The following is a 21,545-nucleotide window of genomic DNA, read 5'->3' as shown; positions in this document are numbered from 1 at the left end:
ATAATTTTAAAATACGTAATAATTCTCTACTTTTGATTTGCTTATTACCGTCAGAATTTAATAATAGCCCCATCAAAGTAGCATCAAATTCCTGTCGCTAACAAGCAAATAACACATATATAGATAGAATATTGAAAACGGCAGATAAACATAACTATTTAAGCCCCAAATCAATGCATGCATATACTCACAGCACAACTCTTAACAATGTCAAACAAAGCTACATTAATACAACATAACAAACGTTTGTGTCCCCAACTTAAGGTAACTTATGTTGTTCACAAGTTACTAAGTTCTCTGCTAAGTGAATTGGAATAAGTTGAGTATATCTGGGTATAACTGATATGTATGGCATGGTTCGATTAATAGGGTTTAATTGAGGGGTTACCCATGGGTCGATTAACTAAGGTTGTGGTAACCCAGGTGCGATTAACAGTTCAACAAGCTTACCCCTGTAATACACAAGAGAAACACAAGTATACAGTTTATTATAGTCGTTGGAATATGACTGTAAACAGGCATCATAGACAGTCTACAAAAAGAAAACTGATTTGAATGTTTTTGACGTTTCTCTCATTCTCTCGCCGGCTCCGTATTTTTCTGTTTAATTTTAATTGTATTTTATTAGTAAATAAACCAGTTTTGTTAATATAATACTTTATTTCATTACAGAAATAGTATATCGTATTAAAATATATGACTTCTCTGAAAGAACTTTGATTAGTTAAATTATAAATTTTAATCAAAAATCTTTGGAAATTGCATTAAACGATCTTAAAGTATGTGTATAAACTAGTAAAGTATGGATAGAATCAGAATCTTAGGTGGTTCAAAATTAATATTATAGTTTATAGTACCTATTTTAGTTTTTAAAGATAGTTTAATTGATATTTGTAGCGTGTTATCTGTATAATAAATAATAATCCTTTTAATATATAATTTAAACATTATTGCAGTTTGTCATGTAAACTAAATTCACAAATGTTGTTTAAATGCAGCATTATTATTTTTCATTTATCTAAATGTTTTGCGGACCACTTCGCTAACTTTCTTTGACCTGTTAAGCCAACATGAGAAATGTGGAGTATTTTTCTGCACCGTCAGCTTAAGCTTCCACGGTAAAGTAAATGTAGAAATAAAATATTAGTTTAATAAAAAAAGTTTTGCTGTTAATCTATTCCTACATGCTGCTTCTCTGTGTCTTATAATCTTAAACCACGATATTGTAGTCAACTTATTTATAATTATTATCACTTACACCTACCATAATTATGATGCAATGGTTTAATGAAGAAGTAAGCTGATTCAATACTGTATTTCTAAATTGAAATTTTCATTTTATGTCGGTTGCTATAAAGCGTAATTATTGCTTTTAACGTACTTCAAACTATCCAACGAATTTTCAATTAATGAATTTTGTGGCCAAGAAATCACACAAAAATCTACAAAGCTATGCAAATTACATTTCTATTTCATCACACAGGACATGTCATTCACAATAATATTTTCTGCCAACATTTTACCAGATTCCGTGAAACTTCCTGACATCCCCATTCTATGTGTCATGTTTGTATTATACTTACATCGTATAGAAATATGTAAGAAATCGTTTTTCTGTAAATGCCTACAATATTCGGTTGATTGACGATAATTTGATGTCAATATTCCTAGTGCCTACATGTTATTAAATTGTGTTGTTACTACGCAACTATGATAGGAATTTGATATAGGAAAAAATGCCTGTATTACGAAGTTTATCGATTCAATCTTCTGGGATATTCAAACATCTACTGTCAGTGAGTAATTTGCCTGACAAAGATTAATTCAGCACAATAAATCTGTTACTATAATGGAATATTATTCTGTTACTTTACTGTCATCGCAGGAATGTGTAACTAACACATTGAATTACTTAAAGTTACCAAAAATGCTTTGGCCTGTAATCTTGTGACACATGCACCCGTCAAAAAAGTTGCTCTATGCAATCCTTTATGTATAAGAAACAACATAATTTTAAATTTAAATTCTATTCTCGATTAACCTTACTAAGATAAAGCATCATCATCCTCCGAGCCTTTTCCCAACTATGTTGGGGTCGGCTTCCAGTCTAACCGGATTTAGCTGAGTATCAGTGCTTTACAAGAAGCGACTGCCTATCTGACCTCCTCAACCCAGTTACTCGGGCAATCCAATACCCCTTGGTTAGACTGGTGTCAGACCTACTGGCTTCTGACTACCCGTAACGACTGTCAAGGATGTTCAATGACAGCCGGGACCTACAGTTTAACGTGCCATCCGAAACACAGTCATTGGTGTCTAAGATATACTTAGAAAGTACATACAAACTTAGAAAAGTTGCATTGGTACTTGCCTGACCTGGAATCGAACTTGCGCCCTCATACTCGAGAGGTTGGTTCTTTACCGACTAGGCCACCACGACTCCCGACTCCGATCGACTAAGATAAAGCAATGACAGTAAAAGTAAGTATATAACTAGTATTACACTCATAAGGATTCGCTAGGCTTACATTACCTATCTTGTAAAATTACCTAAATGATCTTAGTCTAGCCTATGAAAGCACTACTTGTAAGGTACCTGATATCTGAGACATGTATTAAGTAACTAGATCCAATAACTACGGTATCAAATTAATATGTAGGTACTTGATAGAGGAATGTTATACTAGTCTAAATTGTTCAACATTACCTCAAAATGGAAATAGAGTTTATGAATATGATTAATAAATTAATTTATTTTATAGTAAATTATATTTGTTCGAATTGATTGAACTCGTTTGTGTTCATTAATGGTGTAATTTGAAAAGATATAATTATCTTGTCAATGTTCATTCAAAGTTAGGAGGTGCTTTTTATATCTATTTGTGTCACAAGAATGACGCTGGACTTCGCGCCGAAACTAAGCAATTCTGCAAAAAATCGAACTTTGATAACCAACAGTTATAGAAAAAACACTATTTGTGAAAATTACAGGTTTTCATAGACAGTCGACAGTCAGACCAGTGATGTAGTCATACGCTTTTCACTACGCTTTATTACTTAATTAATTCCATACTTTACCAAATAAATGGCCTTATACACAACACAAGTACCAATATATAAGTACTTACCTTTCATTAGTAGGAAACTAATCGAACGTATCGCAATATCCTTCCCCTTACCCAATTAACTGCTCATATAAACGCTTGTATGTTGACGTACAACACATATTAGTGTGTGTCAAAATAGTGTAACGTCAATGTTTATGTGTGCGTGTGTTGTGCACCAAAATACGAGCAATACTTCCGTGATAACATTGAGTAGTTTTTTGGTGGTATATTTTGAATATCTGTGATTTCTTACTTTAAAAATTTCGAGGAATAATTAATCGATAGAAAATTAAAAACCACATTGTATAGTTACCGGTACGGATATTGAGCTCTCGGCGGAAGAGTGGGGATTGCTTTGCGCACTGTATACATAAGGCAATAAACCAATAAATCGCTACTGCGCAGGTGAAGGTCATTCATGGCTCGATATCCGTGCCGATAACTATACCTAAATGATTAAGAAACTCGTGTTGTTAATACTCATTTCTAATAGTAACGAACTGTCAGTCTAATTAAACTAACATTAAAAGGAAGAATTTTGCATTGTAGGTACTAAAGGCAATGCAATTTTTTTCCTTATAATGTAAGTTAATTTAGACTTCGAAACTACTGAACAAAAAAAAAAATATTTCACTGTGAAGCTACACTATCTTCAGGTGACATAGGCAAAATATATTTTATTTGGGTACGGGAAGTTAATCTCGCGAGACGTACTTGAAAACTTATATACTTTCCTACCTAATATATTAAAGTACCTTTTTATGACCATGATTTTTTTCATGCGGCATGAAATAAGCAAAAACATAAGATTTTATATACCTACCATTATTAACATCATCCTCCGACCCTTTTTCCCAACTATGTTGGGGTCAGCTTCCAGTCTAACCGGATGTAGCTGAGTACCAGTGCTTCACAAAGAGCGACTGCCTTATCTGACCTCCTTAACCCAGTTACCCGGGCAATCCAATAGACTGCTGTCAGACTTAGTGGCTTCTGACTACGCGACTAACGACTGCCAAGGATGTTCAATGACAGCCGAGACCTACAATTTAACGTGCCATCCGAAATACAGTCATTGGTGTCTAAGATATACTTAGAAAGTACATACAAACTTAGAAACCTACCATTATTAACAACACTTATTAAGGTAGCATAGATACCTCCTTAAGCTTGTTATTAAGGAAAATTCAATTACTGGTCCTTTTATATACGGCTTATGGTCCTAAAACCCGCATTCTTTTCGTGACAGGGGTCAATTGGTCCTGTTTACTTAAGCTTCCAAGATTATTATGGAAATGGTGTTTCTTGTAAGAGAATGCTTTGGTAATTAGCTGTCTTTTACTCAAAGAGTGTGAAGGAATTAGGATTATTGATGTTCAAGGTTTGGAAGGAAGTGTTAAAAATATCACACAGATTTTGATATTTTGAATGGTTTTACATGTAAAACCATGATACACTGCAGTTTCATCTGCAAAACCATGGGAACTACTTGTAATAAAAATAAAATAAAAATAAGTCTATAGCTTCCTCAATAAATGGGCTATCTTAAATTGGAAGTTATGTAGTATAGCATACAAAATTATATTTCACATAAATTTTCAAAACATGAACTAAACAGTACGTCTAACACCAGTCTAACCAAGGGGTATCGGATTGCCCGGGTAACTGGGCTGAGGAGGTCAGATAGGCAGTCGCTTCTCGTAAAGCACTGGTACTCAGCTGAATCTGGTTAGACTGGAAGCCGACCTCAACATGATTGGAAAAAGGCTCGGAGGACGGACGAACTAAACAGTACAATACAATACATATAATTTCTTCAAAAAGTTAATAATATTGGAAGCTGGATTGCGAGTAGATTACACTCGTTTTGTATCAAGAAATACCATTTTCTCGTTACATTGTACAAATTGATGTGGAAGTTCTTGAGGAATCTTTTTGTATGTATGATGTGATACTTAATTGACATATTATTTTTTCTCATTTATTTATTTTTAAACATATATGTTACATTTTTAAATATTAAATAAAAAAATAAAAAACATTTAAAAATATAAAAAATAGGTTGCCACCGCTATCGGGCACAAGGTCCAAGGTACCGGTGGTTAGGGTCCCAGAGACAGAAACCTCCTCACAATACGCGCCGTATCAAGGACTACTGCCTTCTGAATCAGTCCCTTGATCCAGCCGCCTAACGAGAGCCTCCTGAGGTGTTGGTCAAGGCTCTTGGCTATTAGACCATTGGCCGTAACGAAAATCGGCACAATGACAGCCGTGTCGACATTCCACATGGCGACAACCTCGTGCGCTAAGTCAAGATACTTTATTTGTTTCTCTTTCTCAGCTTTCACGAGGTTCTCGTCATGCGGAACGGCGACATCGACTATCATCGCGCGGCGCGCTAATCGATCTATCACCACTATATCAGGCTTATTGGCTGCAATAGTCCTGTCAGTGACGATAGATCGATTCCAGTACAACGTGATATGGTCGTTTTCGAGAACTGGGTCGGGCGCATACTTGTAGTACGGTACCTCAAGATCTACAATTGATATAATATTATGAAAGTGTAGGACAGTGGGTATTGGTTTTATGAGAAAGTTTAGAGGACGGATTATTGTCTAGAAAAGAGGGAAAGTTTGGAAACTATTGCCGCTATCGCATTTTATTTTAAACATTCTTGCTTCGTTGTTCTACATATTTCACCTTCTAGAACTACCTTAATAACCGTTACTAGTAATTTCAGTACAGAATCTTTACTTAGGTACGCATTTCTGAGAAATCTAGAACGACCAACTGGTATTCTAGATAAATTACTGATCCCCCTGACTGATTCCTAATGTGAATTGATTTCTTGAAGAACCACTTATCAAAGCAAATTAATGCTATTTATTGTTTAGTATCCAGGTACTTACATTGTATGTAGGTTCTAGGTAATATTTCTAACAGCTGCCTATCTGCTTTTCAGGGTGCATAGTGGTGGTATCATATTCCCTCATGGGGCGAAGGCTGTGCTCCGTGCTGCCACCGTTTGACCAGACAGAAGGCAGTGCTAACAGTCAACAGGTAATATTAAATCACCTTCATATAGTACTAATAGTTTTTTGCAATTTAATTAGCGTCCAGAGGTTCCCTCTCTTGTATCTCGTATATATTCAAACCTATTTTGAAGACATTTTTTTCAATAATTTTAGCATTTTAACAGAATTGTTTTCAATAATTATGGATAATATTTTAATGTAGTAATGCACATACTCAAAAGTTACACCGTTGTGTGAACATAGAAGAAAAAGAAGCGGTCAAAAACTTTTACTATTTTTTCCATCTAAATAATTAAGCATATTTTTTTTTAATTATTTATCCCCATTTCCTCATTCTTTTATTTTCACAATGTATATAAATGAGGGTTAATAAATATTTCAATGAATAACATTTAAGTCACTTAAACGTCAGACACAAATTAATGTACGTTTAAAGTGTTTTAATTATGTGTCAAGAGGATTGTTGAGTGACATACCATTTTAATAGTATAAATTGTTACGTATTACTTAATCATTGATTTTAATTACTAAAATTGAGTGGCATATTTCAGTCAACACTATAATTTGGGTAATTATTTACCAACTAATTATTAAGCTTCCATGGGAATTAGATTCATTAGAAAACAAAAGCATTATTAGCTATACAATTACTTATCAACTCCCCGAGTATAATAGAACCAAATTATTTTGGTCCTTAGGACCACAAGCATAATTAGCTTCTTTCAAAGATGATTTCTTACAAATCCTTTAAGAAAGATATTAATACACCTCATTAATTCAACATTTCTCTAGTAACCGCAAGAATGAAGCATTTTAATATAAGCGACCAACATTGGTAGCAAATAAATATTTGTTCAAACGTTGGGTTTGTGTCCATAAAACAATATCTTTTGTTTGATCAAAATGTTTACGCTTTAGGATATACCCCTTGTCTCCATTACTTGAATTATCGGAATATTGTCTCTATACCTCCAATGTTTGTCGATTTTATTCTATTTCTCAGTGATATTGGGAAATTTTGTGATGATAAATAATAAGTACGTGTGCAAAACCAAAATAAAAGTTGTTTGTTTGAGACATGAAAATAATTGAACCGTTTTCTCGTAAAATATATTTTTATATTTTTGCCGTACAAAATACTTCGACAGAGGAAAAAATTCATATAAATTCCAATTCAGGTTTATCATTCCTAGTAATTTATCACAGAATAGATTCATTTCAAACTCGCAGTTAAAAATAAAGGAACTCAAAATATAATTAAGATTATTCTTATTCGAATGTTTTTTTTTGTTCCTTCAAAGGAATAGTTTTTTTTTATCACAGTACAATATTTTATCACTGAAGCGATCACCCATAACAAATTGTGAATTAATATAATAATAATAATAAAACGGAAAAACAATGTAGAACATAAAATAATAGTAAAAAAACAGATGATCAAAGAAAATATGTTTTACTGTCTGTCCTTTGATCTGGAAATAAATTCAATGAACACTAGTAAATAAAAAACTTAACAGACATAACTGATAAATGCTTGGTAAAGATTTATGTAGATCATTGCTCTTAACCCTTACTGAATATATCTCACACTTAATTTTATTTGGCATTACACGTGCCTTCAAAAATCCGTACTCACCATCAAAGTACTGAAATAAATCAAGACAAGACTTTCTCAAAGAAAAGAAAATACATGCTAGATATTCCCGAAATAAAGTCGAGATGGGCCATAACGTCGGTAAATTAAAGAAATATCCTTTATTCAACAGGTTTATGTCGGCATTATTGTCGGCCATTAAACGTTGACCCTGGACAAGGCAACAGGTAAAATTGTTGTCAAGCCAGAAACTCTACTTTTGTTTGTGGTTCCGTAGTCGTGACGTCTTTGAAATAAATCCTCCTTTCACCCACTTTAGGTTTTATCACTAAATCGCTGAACTAATCAATTGTAATTAGTTCGTAATTGTAATTGTGCTAAATGGGGTTAGTTCTTTATTTCGGTGTAAACAACAATCAGACATCGGTAATATAGAGATTAATCTTCTTGTGGGAATAATGTTAGTAAAACTGTTTCAGAAATCAAAAAATATCCAAAAACTTCTCTTGTGAATCTCAAAATAAACAAAATGCCTGCTAGCTTTTTATCAAACACAATAAACAATAATATTTGAATAATCATCATTAAGTTGGTTATAACGTTATAACATTTTATTTCTTATGTATCCTTTTGTCAACAAGAATAATGAGGTTCACTACATTTTTTCAAATACAATGTTACTCGTTATGACTTTATTTCATATTATATTGTAATGATATTCCATTTTTTCTGAGATGCTGATAGGAAAAAGGTTTAGAAATCTATTACTGTAATAACTTCCTGTCAGATATGTGATCAACATTCTGTTTTTTCTTTTATATTTTTCCGCTGTATCTGAGATATGGAGGTTTCGTGTCATAAAAATGGGTGAGCAAAATACTTTTGTCTAAATGCACAGGAAAATTGTCTTTGTATGTGTAAGCTCATTAGCGGCCGAGCAAGTGCATGATCACCAAAATATGGTATTCCTACTTTCGTAAGATAAAACGTCCGTGTCACAACAAAGAAAGTCGTTTCGTTTTAATATTCTATGAAAGCTGAAAGAATTCACTTTCACTAGCTTTTTCAGTACCCATACGTAACCCTAAAAAACTTGACGTCGACTTTTATCACCCATAAAATTCTTTGTTTCGGATTTCCTCAGCGAATAGTCTGAGTTATTCGCGTAAATCAAATTTTTGAATTTGTGTACGTACCGTCCACGTCGATCGTAATCGTAAAGGCCTTATGTCTTGTTGATATTGATTTAAACGTTCATGAAGTTTTCTTGCCATTTTCCGGCTGTTACAGTTCGCTTTGGGTTTAGGATCAACCGTGTTTATACGAAAACTTTCTTTAGATAAGATGATTTATTCCGTTTGAACGGATTTCATGTTTTCCATCAATCATCAAAATTGAGTCTATCAATCAAGTTTTTAGTGTTGCTGACGTTTAAGTTGTGCTTTTGCTGACGCAAGCGTCGTAATTCAAACTATCTCTTTAAACTTTGGACATAAACTTTTGAGTAGTACAATTTTTTCCTAAAACTCTGTACCTCTATCACGTACCGCTACGGTCCACGTTGTCATGTGTGAATCTCCTTATTTTGTAGCCGATTAAATCTCATGTGTTTCTAAGATATATTTCTCAGAAAGAGTAGGTGTAGTATATTCATGAAGGTAATTCTATATCGAGCTTCCAATTCCAAGTCTATACAAACAAAATATCTATTTTAAATGTGTTTATGTTCAATCTTAGTACTCATACTAACTCAAATCATAAAATGTATATTAATAAGATGAACTGAAAATTAATTGCTAAGCTGAGATTATATTTGCAGTATATTCGACTTTGATTGATTATATTGCTTTGAGAACATCACGAAAACCGCAAATTACACCGAAGTTAATATATTATAACATTTTGATACATCGATTCAAAGTCATTTCGTGGAATTGTTCGCAAGAGTGCGCGTATTAAAATTGTACAAATATCTATCAGTCAAATACATATGTTTAATGTAAATATTCGTAAAGCAATGAACGCTTAAAATAAATATCATAATTTAAGTGCTCTATAAAATAGTTTGCCGTAGATAAGAAATATTATAAAATTGAGATAGATACAAGTAGTTTTCATCAAAGTCAAATCAACAGGATTTTAATCGTATTTTTTATGATTGTTCAAAAATGGCTCACCAGTGTACAGTCAAAGATACTTCTTTAAGTTTTTTACTAAGGCTTCGTTATTAAATTTTCAGCGTCTTAGGATTGTTCGAGAAAGAAAGCGAGTGGCGTGGATCCTACTCCTCCTAGCAGTTCTGTTCGCGCTATGCTGGCTACCGTACAACATACTGCAGCTACTGATTGACGTGAATGCTGTCAACGTGGAATCGGTGTCTGCAATGTTGCCATACACATTGCTTTTGGGTGAGTGTCATGGAGAACAAAATGACTAGCGGAGGTGCCATATCAGAATTTTTTCTAAGTAGAGTGACAAAATAAGGAATTTGTAGGGGACGAGGAATGTTACTGTCTTCACTCTTATAGGTACACATTTTTTTTTGTAATACCAAAAATCGTTGGCGTATGTATCAAGGAACTCGAACACCTCGTCAGCACGTCGATTCTATAAAATTCGAACAACAACTCGCATTTCACTTCGCTATTCACTCTCACTTCGCATTCGATTCAGAAAGACCTTGATTTTGCATTCTGTAAACATCAGCTAATCACTTGCGAAGTGAAGTGAGCTCGACATCGACCAATGCTGTGCTAGTGACTTCCCCACTCGACAAAATGTCAACCGAGATTAATCAGTTTTTAATTTTATCAATTTTTGACACAGAATTTTAGCTAAATATGGTGTTTTAATTATAATTTCTTATTGTAAGGAATTTGAGGCAGCTTTTAAGTATAAATTAACCAGAAATCTCTAAATTCGTGCTGTGAATATAATCTATGCTTACCCTACGAAAAAAAATACTGACAGCGCCAACACTATTATTATAATCTGTGGACAATATTTTCTTCTCTTCTGTCTTCGTATTGTGTTTAAGCTTGTTTGTTTTTGCCAGTTTTCGCCGTAATTGTGATAAAATCATGAAGTAAGTTTATATTTCTTGTTATAAAGTTAAAAATAATATTAATTAAAGAAGTGTTTATTTTATTAATCCAACAATAATTTCAGAACTTAGAACACTTAGAACACTTGGAACTTTATTTAAACACTATTTTAACTATGATTTCTTCTATTTTCACTCGTAAAATAGATGTTTATAATTTGACACTTTGAATCGGGTTCGAGTGCGAAGTGAGCGTCGAAATCACGGAGGAATTACCTTATAGAATGCCACTTTAAAGTCATCTCATACTTTATCTGTCAAAATCTCGAGTTCAATTTAGTTCAACTCGCAAACACGCTCGCAAGAGTAGCGCTAGTGTAGATTCGAATTATCAACCGAGTTTTAGAATACCAATCACGAAACTCACGGCGGATTCAGATTCGAAGTTTAGAGTGAAGTCTTATAGAATCGCACTGCTGTTCGCTCGTAACTGATCGTTTTGGTCATACCCACCATATTATTTGACCTAGACCTGGCCTACCTGCATCATGGCAACTCTGGTCATCTTTCCTTACTCCGTAGTAAGTGTTCAAGCTCAGCTATCTCAAAGACGATGCTAGAGGCCCATGTCAAAGTAGCATTGTTTGTCTCTACTCAATAACAATTGAGTTGCGGTTAGGTGCTGGATGCAAGCCGCTTTCAATTGTTCCTTGAAGATAAATCAATGGAGAAGGCCTTTGTTTAGCAGGGGACCTCCTATATAGCAGAGATAAAGAAGATACATAATATATTACGCAGATGCGTGTTTGTAGTGCAGATTTAGCTCGGGTTTAAATTTCGATACGGTTGAAAGAGCAAAGCACTGGCTATGAACTAGCCACTAATTAGAATGTTAGACAATGAGCGGCCAGTGCAAAATCCCACATGAACAAATTAAACAGCAATCATGCTTGTGGTCACTGGACCGTCGAGTTCGCTATTAACTAGCTATCAGAACAAATCAAATTAGGCACCTCATATCTGAATGAATAGATTTCACAGTAAATTACTAATTTAATTGGTAGCATTATCTCATCAAGCTTATGTCAGTTTCCAATCTAAACACCGAAAATCGTTTAATAAAGCGATATTAAGCTTTCAACGTTCAATTTAACTTTACGGTTATTGTTAGACGAAATTCGATTGCAATTTCATATCTCATTGCACAGATTAGATCTTATCTACATTTTTATTTGTTTAAACTTACATGTTGTATTATACAAGGTAAAAGATTTTAAACATTGATTTCACATTTAAAAAAGAATCGTGGCGTTTTGTTTGAAATCTTTTCTGCAGATAATTTCAAAATCAGTTGGGTAGTCATCGATGTAAATTACGTCTCATTTATCAACCATACATCAACTGGCCAATAGCTATTATTGCTAATTACCGAATTAATTACCACGTCTCAAACAAACTACATTGTCTATAAACCGGATTACGTGAATGCATGAATTAACACATAACTATCTAATTGGAACTGGTGGAAACCGTACGGTAGATCGATAAGAATTCCCATATTGAATGAATTCACCTGACTACGATCTTTTTTGTAATTTTCTTTTGAATATGCGACTATTGAACGGTGGACGTTTTAATTAAATTTTAGAACCTATGTCTGTGCCTTTTTTTATCAGCTTTTTATGTTTTTGATTGAATGCCAAACTATATTGAGTTACGTATATTTTTATATCATTCATTAAAGTGAAATGTTGAATATTACTATCATTACTTTCGCTTTTATTGTTGACTTTACTTTTATATTCGGTATCTACCTACATACTGTGATTTTACACATTTATATTTATTTTATCATCATCATCATCGCCATTGACGTTTCTTATGCCCAATCGTCTCTTTTAATATTTTATTTTACATTAATATAAGTTAATATGTTTCTTAAATTATTTCAGGGCACACAAACTCAGCGATCAACCCCATAGTATACTGCCTGATGACCCGTAACTTCAGGCGGTCCCTTCGCAAGCTCATCTGCCATGATCCTGGTAACATACACTCTAGTACTCATTTCCATGTAAGTTTACAGAAAATCATCGATAAAGTCACTTCTGTTCAATAACACAAAAATAATAATATACCATTTTGGGACCTCTTCAATATTGTGGCATGTAAACGTCTTTTGAATAATCCAACTAAAAAAAAATTATGGATAAAATATGAATCGAAAATGAAGTCCAAATGCATGTAAATGTTTCAAGGTCATTCTAATCTGATCATTCAAATGAGTGAAAAACCTATATAATAACTTCATATACCTAATATGCTTTTGTTATTTACGCAGCTCAAAATGAAAAATTTGTCCGTATGTATACTTTCTGGAAATTATTTATTTTTTGAGCTTATTTTGAGCGATGTAAATAACGCTGGCCTGTCCAAAATTTTGTAACTAAATTCCTTACCATTTCAATTGTCATACCGATCTAGTTTACAGTTCAATTATATACTATTGCTTGTTTCTTTTGAAAGTGTTAGTGAGTTAAAGTGGTCCTTTAGGAAAGGTATGACAATCGAAACACATTCTTATGACATGACCACTTTGGGACCCGTAGTTTTCTTTAATACATCATATCTAACAACTTAAATATTATATCCTCACTTTTATATTACCTCATTTTAGTACATGTGGAATGCTTTTGATATCTGAGTGTGCTTTTTAGATGTCTTTTAACTAACTTTAATAGTGGAGAAGAGTAGAGATTAGTACGTACTTAAGGTCTTCGTAGTATATTTTGATTAGTTTCAACGTAACAAAGCTATTGCAGTGTGGTTTAATATCTAAGTAGAACTAAAAAATATTGTCCTCTTGTTCGAAAATATAGCTTAAAGCTAAAACTGAATTCCAATACTTTAATACAATAAGATATAAACGTATGCTTGAGTATTTTTAATTCATATACGGCGTTTGAATACTGTAGTATATTTTTGCCAACATCGTTTTTAGGTTCAATTTTTTCAAACTTTTCATCTCCTTCCAGATGCAAGGCTTACGTCAAAAATCCAACACGTCTAGCATGAGAACTTGCACTACTGTCACCTTTAGAAGCAGCAACAACCAGCTGGCGAGAACAGCGCCCCCTAGCATCCAGTACGGGAGGGCTAATAGAACCTCCTCCTTCAGAGACAATGGGTGGAAGGACCGCTACCAGAAAACGCCACAATTTTTGTAAATTCAGCCTTCGAACATAGGACTATAGGATATAAACCGTGATACGCAATGTGAGATTAAATAAAACTAAAACTATTATAGAATTAAAATTTTACTAAAATTGCAATTTTTTAGGTAGTAGTCCTTATTATTTTTGCTCTGATGCTAAAGAAACAATTTTATAAAACACGTAAAAGCAGCGCCATCTTTGTTCAGACTTCAAAACTAAACGCGTCACGCCTGCATTATCTCATAAGCAGTTGCCATGAAACCACCGCTAGGTGGCGCTTACATTAATTTAAATGCTTTTGCTGGGGATACAGTTATGTTTTCAATAAAATAAAGTTTTGTATATTGCAAGGATAAGAAAATAAGCTTCTTTACATATACTTACAATTTAATTAAGATCTAGACTTAATGTAACTTTAAGTATTTTACGTCAAACGTAACACGATCTCAAAAGAGAGAAAACCTTTTGAAATACCTCCTAACTGTAACTAAATAGTTCTAAGTCATATTATTGTTAATTTACGATAGATAAAATATGAATTTTGTTTTAAGATGTTCTTGTTGTTGATTATAATATTATTTAATTGAAAACAGTGCCATCTGATATCAGTTTGTAAATTAGATAACTATGTTAAAAGTAAGTTAAAGCAGTCTACAAAAGTATTTGACATTAATATAAACCAAAACTTAGGTGTTATGTGTATAATTTGCAAGTCATGATGTTTTAATTTTATTTTAAAACAAACAATTGAACTAAATAAATTAGCTAATAAGCCACTCAGAAACTTCAAAGTTTGTTGATTAGAATAATATATAATATTTCACTAGTGTATGAGTTTCTTAATTTGATGTATGTTGTAGAAATTATATTATAATTATTTTATTACGCTAGTCATTGTTATTAATACGTAATAATTAAAAATACTGAGTTACGTTTATTTATGTTTTCGCATTATATAAGAAATGTTAGCAATATTTCATTTTATACGATAGCGGAGGTATAACCTAATATCATAGATATAATATTACTAAACAAGATTGCGCACGCTCAAAATATATATTTACGAAAATGAACTCTATTCTAACGCAATAAGGTACTAAATTGATTGCATAATACACAGAGGCAAATCCGAGCCGAGAGGGATAGTTCGAACGGAGGCTGTCTGTGTCTTTCTAACACCTTGCCAGCATAAAAAAATGTTGTGATCAAAAGTTTTGTCTTCCCAAAAAACAATTGAATCACTTATATTTTTATCTTATTTTAACAATTGTAAGTCAACAAATTAATAACAATCGCATTAATTTATTCGTATTTATTATTAAAACATAAACAACATAAATTTTTATTTTGCTTTTTTTATTTTCTAGCGGTAACCCTGAACATTCTTGGCGCGTAATCAGCATTTAAAATTTTGTTTATATTTTTTTGTATTAAATCAATTTAAACTATTAAAATGGTGAAAAGTGTTGCGTTTCTACTTGCAAATGTGAATCCTATGGTGGTTGCAATATATCGTTCCACAGGTTAGCTAATAATAACATTTTCGTAAACCAAACAACTAGGGTGCCCATGAATTCTTGTAACGAGTCAAAATATGGGTGATGGATTTTAAAACTGTTGTACTATTGTTATAGCTTCCCAAAAAATGAAGAAAGGCGACATAAATGGCTCAGCAGTCTATATATGAAGTAGAAATACAAAAAAAACAGTCTTCACTTCGAATCTTCCTGCTTTTATACTGCTAATTTCCGCTAATTATTAAAAGCCTTTATTAGTATCTTAAGGTCACAAACTGCGTAAGTTAAAACTTCAATACTAATCTGTGTTTAATAATCTTAGCAAATTCGGATTTGTCTCACATAGCTTAATCTCATAGTCACCCTATTAGAAAGGGACAGACAGCCTCCGTACTAACTGTTTCACTCGGCTCGTTTTTTGGGTTTATATGCGCAGTCCTGTTTACTAATATTATGTCTATGCCTAATATATAATGTATGTTCCAATAAGTTTGTATAAAGCATAATGTATATAAAGTGACGTTTTAAGCTCTGTTTGTTTTTTATTTATTTCTGGCCAATCATTTATCTGTATTATCTGCATCACGTGCCTACAAATGATGGTTAAAAACATTTTTTTCTGTCTTTTGATAAAAACATAGAACAGTTTTGACAGTTTTTTTTTTTTATTTTATTAATACCTTGCTGTGATGAATAGGTAGCCAATACCTATTAACTACCTACTACCTACAATACAATACACACAATACAATACAATAGTTATACAATGCACAATAGTTATACAATTTAAACATTCGATTAATATGTCGGATATCTTATGCAATTGAACAATGACACATGAATATCACAATCGATGCATCTCAAGTCCTGGTTCATCAAAGTTGTTACTAAGGATCTGATTAGTTAGAAATTTTTGAACAGTCAGAGTCAGTCAGAATCAGTCTGAGGTAAATGCACTCATACAAAGAACTTACTTGATTAGCTAAGTACCTAATGTGAATATTCAGAAGAATACTGTAGAATCTGCATACTGAATGATTAAAACGTTTAGTGAAACGACGTTCTGGTTCACTACAGAAGGACCAATAATTGAAAAATTTGAAATGAAAACAACAATGTACTCCAATGTGAAAGAGTAAAGAAGCGAGGCTATCAGTAAAATATCGAAATTACTAGCCTAGTCTAACATAAAACTTTGTTATTTGTTTTAACCTAAGTAACCCACAAGTATATTGAAAATAAATTCCTTTAGTTTTTCCTACCTAAGAAATTGTCTTTAAGCCTAAAATGATCATAAAAATATGAAAATCGACAGATAGATTATAGGGGTTGAACTAGTTATCTTTCCGGCTCATTTGATAGCTGCAGACCAGAAATTGCCTTTTACCGATAGTACCTGTAGGAGGTAATTTGTTACATTTCGGTAAACTTAAGGGAAAAATTATTTTGAAATTATTTTAGGACTTATTTATTTTGGGACCTATGACAAATTATTCTAGGAGGTACTTAACAAAAAAGTTTAAGATTGTTTCTAAAAACGTTATACCTAATAATAATTAATGTTATAAAAAAAATTAAACGTGGTATGGAACAAGTACCTAAACATAGACTTCATAAAATAACTTTTCTTGGTATTTGGGTAAAAAATACCGTAACAATAAAATGTTAGGCATAATCATTCTAACAGCTTTTCACATACACGTAGGTACAAGTTTCTAACAATGCTCAACAAACGTACGAAACTAGACGAAATTATACCAACATCGGTAGTTAAACCAAACGATCTAGGAAAGTTAAGACTTAACTAATTAAAACCATGTCTTCCGTCAGTCCGAACGCACATCAGTTACCTGGAGCTTGGAATTTTGCATGCAAATTCAAGTTCCTGTATTCCGAAATCTGACAGTAAAAATCCTTAACGGGTTCGAGACAGGTTCGATGTGAGTTACGGAAAGTGCCCAGATTCAAAAGTCTACGTAGTTTTATAATACTAAATTTTTGACTGAACATGATTGTGTTCTGCGAGAACTACTCAAGACAAATAAAATTATAAGTATCTTCATTACCATAATAATACTATTAGCTCGCTGCAGCATCACCTATCCAGGTCTTAAGAGTATTAATCAATTCTTACCACATTATATAGGTACCGAATCCAGATTCAATCAGCCGATTTTACTCTGAAGCTTACAGAGTAAACAGGAAGATAGGTTAATTGAAAATTTAGTAAACTACTTCATGATAATATTATTCTATGTTTGAATCTGTAAGTGGTTCCTGCATTGTATAGAACACGACTCGGTCCCATTATGGTCTAAATCAACCTTTGTCCGTCCTTGTCTAATCATGAAACAAGGAGCAAGATACAAGACATTAATATTCGAAACATGGTTCAAGATTTGAGTAAAGCCAAGATGTTTGATTTAATTTGAATAAATTTTACTTTTAGCGTTTTTGTTAGCGACTTTTAATGACCTGTTGACGAATTGCTTTGATTGTTGTGTTTTATTAAATTCAACTTTTAAAATGTTTGATTTGGTTCCTTTATTTTAGGATTTCTAAAAATAGGTTATGGCTTTTTTTAATTCAAGTTCGATTATTTTTAATTCATTCTTGTTGATTAATTTGTTTTTGTTAGGGTTCTGTACCCAAAGGGACCCTATTGTTTTCGCTCCTCTGTCCGTCCGTCCGTCCGTCTGTCACTAGGCTGTATCTCATGAACCGTGATAGTTAGAGAGTTGAAATTTTCACAGGTGATGTATTTCTATTGCCGCTATAACAACAAATACTGAAAACCAGAACAACATAAATATTTTGGGGGGCTCTCATACAACAAACGCGATTTTTTTTGCTCATTTCTGTCTGACTCGCACTTGGCCGGTTTTTTTATGTAAATTTCTGAGTTGTAAGTTTCCTACCTAACTACAGGTTTCTAAAACTCTTACCATACTGATTACATGGAAAAATATTATTTGCTATCATAATAATATAGTGCAAAGATCTAGCAAGAACGTTATTTCTTATGAGTATATTTTTTTACAAAACACCATAATCTTCCAAAAAGAAATGGATATATGATATATTACAAGGTTTTCATTTCCATAAAAGGGTTTTCGCAGTTGATTTAACATGGATTCCTAACATCTTCGGAATGCTGGGTAAAGTGTCCTCGTTATTTCTTCACGAAGAATGGTTACCTTTAGGCACGACTACTCACGTATTGTGGTAATCAGGCGTATCATTCTCAAGACTATAATATTCTTATATTCGGTTATTGCTAGGTCTTTGGCCTTTTATATGTAAGTTTACTACGGATGGATGAATTTTAGAGGGTGGTTGATGAAATATGAATAAAATAGTAATAAGAATATTGAGAAAAAAATGAAGGAGAACAATGAAAGAAATCCGCAGCTTTTTTTGTGGACAAGAACTAAAATATAAACAATGCAGTTTCAACTCGTTGTGGTTAGGAGCGCAGATGTACGCAAGGCACAATTGATTTTCTATTGTTTTATAATTAGAAACGTACAAAGTAAAGGGTTAATGAAAGTTATTATAGCTTGCATAGTTGGAGGCTAACCGACATTTGAGTGCTTATGAACCCGGACTATAATGCATTTAGCCGACCTACACAAGTCCCTACCACTATTCCCTATAGTACCCATCTATTGCTAGCTCACGAGGACGCTCATTCAATGTACACTACAATAGAGTGACGTCGCAATCCACAAGCTATTGACAAAAAGCAGGGATGGTAAACCTTTGTATGCTGGTTACACAGTTGCACAATTTGGGAACAATAGAATCTTGGTGATGAGAATTTAACATCTAAGTTGCCGTTGCAAGAAATAAATAGGCAAATAATTTTTAATTATAATAAAAAAACAATCTTTGCGATATAGTACATGACTTCAAGTGACCAATTTACGTATTGGTGAAAGTGCATTATTTTTAAAGACAAAGCTGATAAGTACATATGTGTCTATGTATTTTCCAAAGCTAATGGTTCATCATCCCTGTTATACGGTAGCGTACATTCTCGTTGATGTAAGGTCGAACCTGACTGATTGTATTTACATGTAGTGCACAAAGACCTGGCGAGGCAAGTTTGATTGATTTACGAATACCTGTATGCAGAGATTGTAAGCGACGATTCTGTAATTAAGTCTGTCGGTCTGAGCCTGTTATTGCTTATCGCATAGTCGCCTTTGTGAGTACCGACCTACAGTTCTGATAGTCGCGCGTTTGACCATTATCTCATGTGATGGTAAGCTATGATGTGGTCAAAAGTGAAACGCACTTGCGAAGAATTTTAGTAATCTACTCACTATTGAAATAAAGACCGACAAGTTAAAACTATCCAAAACCACAGATTCTGACAGAGAATTCCACTACATTAGCTGTATGCACAATGTGTGGGTAAAAATGAGAGGTTTTTCACATGTATATGTAAAAATTCTGCATTATTTTTACCTCTTTACACACGATAAAATAAAAATGGAATTCACACAAAGAATACTTTAACGTAGTTGCTGCCACAGAGGGTTTTAATTCAATAAGCGCGAGCAATGGACGTGAATATCAATGTAAGTACTAAGAACTTAATTATATAATAGTGCATTTTCCAGTTGAAGCTACAAGCGACGTCTTTTGTTGAATAATATTAGATTGTGGATTCTTTGAAATTTCATAAAAAGACAATCCAAATTACCAAATTCTTTTAACAGATTGTTTTTTTTTGTGTTTGTTTATGGTAAAAGACATTTTTAAATTAAATGAGAAAAAGTCTCTCATTTTTAAAACATTACTTTAAGGAAGTAGCTATCCTTCTTAACCTTCAAAGAATATATTAAACACAGGTCAGATAAAGCCACAAACCCGTACCTAGAAATGGCCACTATATTTCCAAGAAATATTAAGTCAACGTCCAAAGGTCACAGCACTTCCCAGTGCTCTACTAAGATAAACAGAACCTAAGTTGTATTGGAATTTAAAATGGTACAGGATGGCTTAACCAAAATGGTTTCTAGAATTAGGGTTGTAGGGCCAAAATTATCTGCTAGGAAATAGCTCTGAAATAAAGGAAGGGTGAACAATAATTCGGAATGATTTTTAAAACCCATTTATCAAAACAGCTGCACTTTAGTATCGTCATCGTCACAACCTAAAGCGTTCACTGCAGGACAATGGCCGCCCCTCAGCTGGAGGGTTTTGTTTGTCCCATACTCATTGCGCTGGGCATGTGAGCGCAACGTGGAACCCATCTCTAAGCAGGGTATGTAATATCATATATTACCAAAACACACAAAATACCAAGTAAGCTTACGATTTTATTTTTTTGAAAACACTTTCATAAAACCCATACGAAACTCATGATCACAAAAAATCCAATATACTTACCTAGTAGGTATATGACGTCACCGCTATAATACATCGAATTACACATCATTTATCACGCGGAGGTGCGCGATAACACTTCCATTTGAAATATTATCTCAATATCACCAGCCAACAGTTTAGTTCAGAAGATCTACTGTATTACGTGATACATATAGACAGCTTCTGTAGCTCCTGGGTTTATTTGAAGACTAAACGCGACCCTATTCTACAAACACAGGATCCATAACGGACATGGGTATTATTTGCATGTCTTTAGGGTATATTATATCCGTAGGGCAATGTAATCTGCAAATAAACGTATTTTTGTATTCTGTTAGAGTATGACACTTACTGAAAGGGTCAGGTTAAAGAAAAAAGCTCCAACTTTAGTTTTATTTCTCAGCGCAATACGACGGGCATGTTTATATGGGTTGTAAGCTTTAGTTGAGGACTCATCAGCTGCCTGCAATGCACCTTTAAGGACTGCCCACTTCAAAAGTATAATGCCAATTTAATTACGTATTCAAGGGCTTCATTCAAGTTCAAGGTAAATACTGGTACAATTATTTCTTGCTACGATTTATACTTCGCATATTTCCACCAGATAAGTGAAATTTTCCCTCGTTTTTGTGTGTATTTTGAAACATTGCCA

At 33.2% G+C, this 21,545-nt stretch overlaps 1 protein-coding gene across 1 annotated transcript in view; it reads left to right on the top strand.

The window, feature by feature from the left end:
* Positions 1–14,091, top strand: part of LOC124630480 (QRFP-like peptide receptor) — a 148,492-nt gene extending 134,401 nt beyond the window's left edge. Inside the window, exons 6-9 of the mRNA XM_047164401.1 lie at positions 6,073–6,170; positions 9,979–10,147; positions 12,735–12,856; positions 13,818–14,091. Coding sequence (XP_047020357.1) covers positions 6,073–6,170; positions 9,979–10,147; positions 12,735–12,856; positions 13,818–14,009 — 581 coding nt within the window. The 3' untranslated portion in view covers positions 14,010–14,091. The remainder of the gene's footprint in view (positions 1–6,072; positions 6,171–9,978; positions 10,148–12,734; positions 12,857–13,817) is intronic.
* The last annotated feature ends 7,454 nt before the right edge of the window (positions 14,092–21,545 follow it).

This window comes from Helicoverpa zea, chromosome 5 (assembly GCF_022581195.2).
Source record: "Helicoverpa zea isolate HzStark_Cry1AcR chromosome 5, ilHelZeax1.1, whole genome shotgun sequence".
NCBI lineage: Eukaryota > Metazoa > Arthropoda > Insecta > Lepidoptera > Noctuidae > Helicoverpa > Helicoverpa zea.
This window is presented reverse-complemented; position numbering and strand designations above follow the sequence as displayed.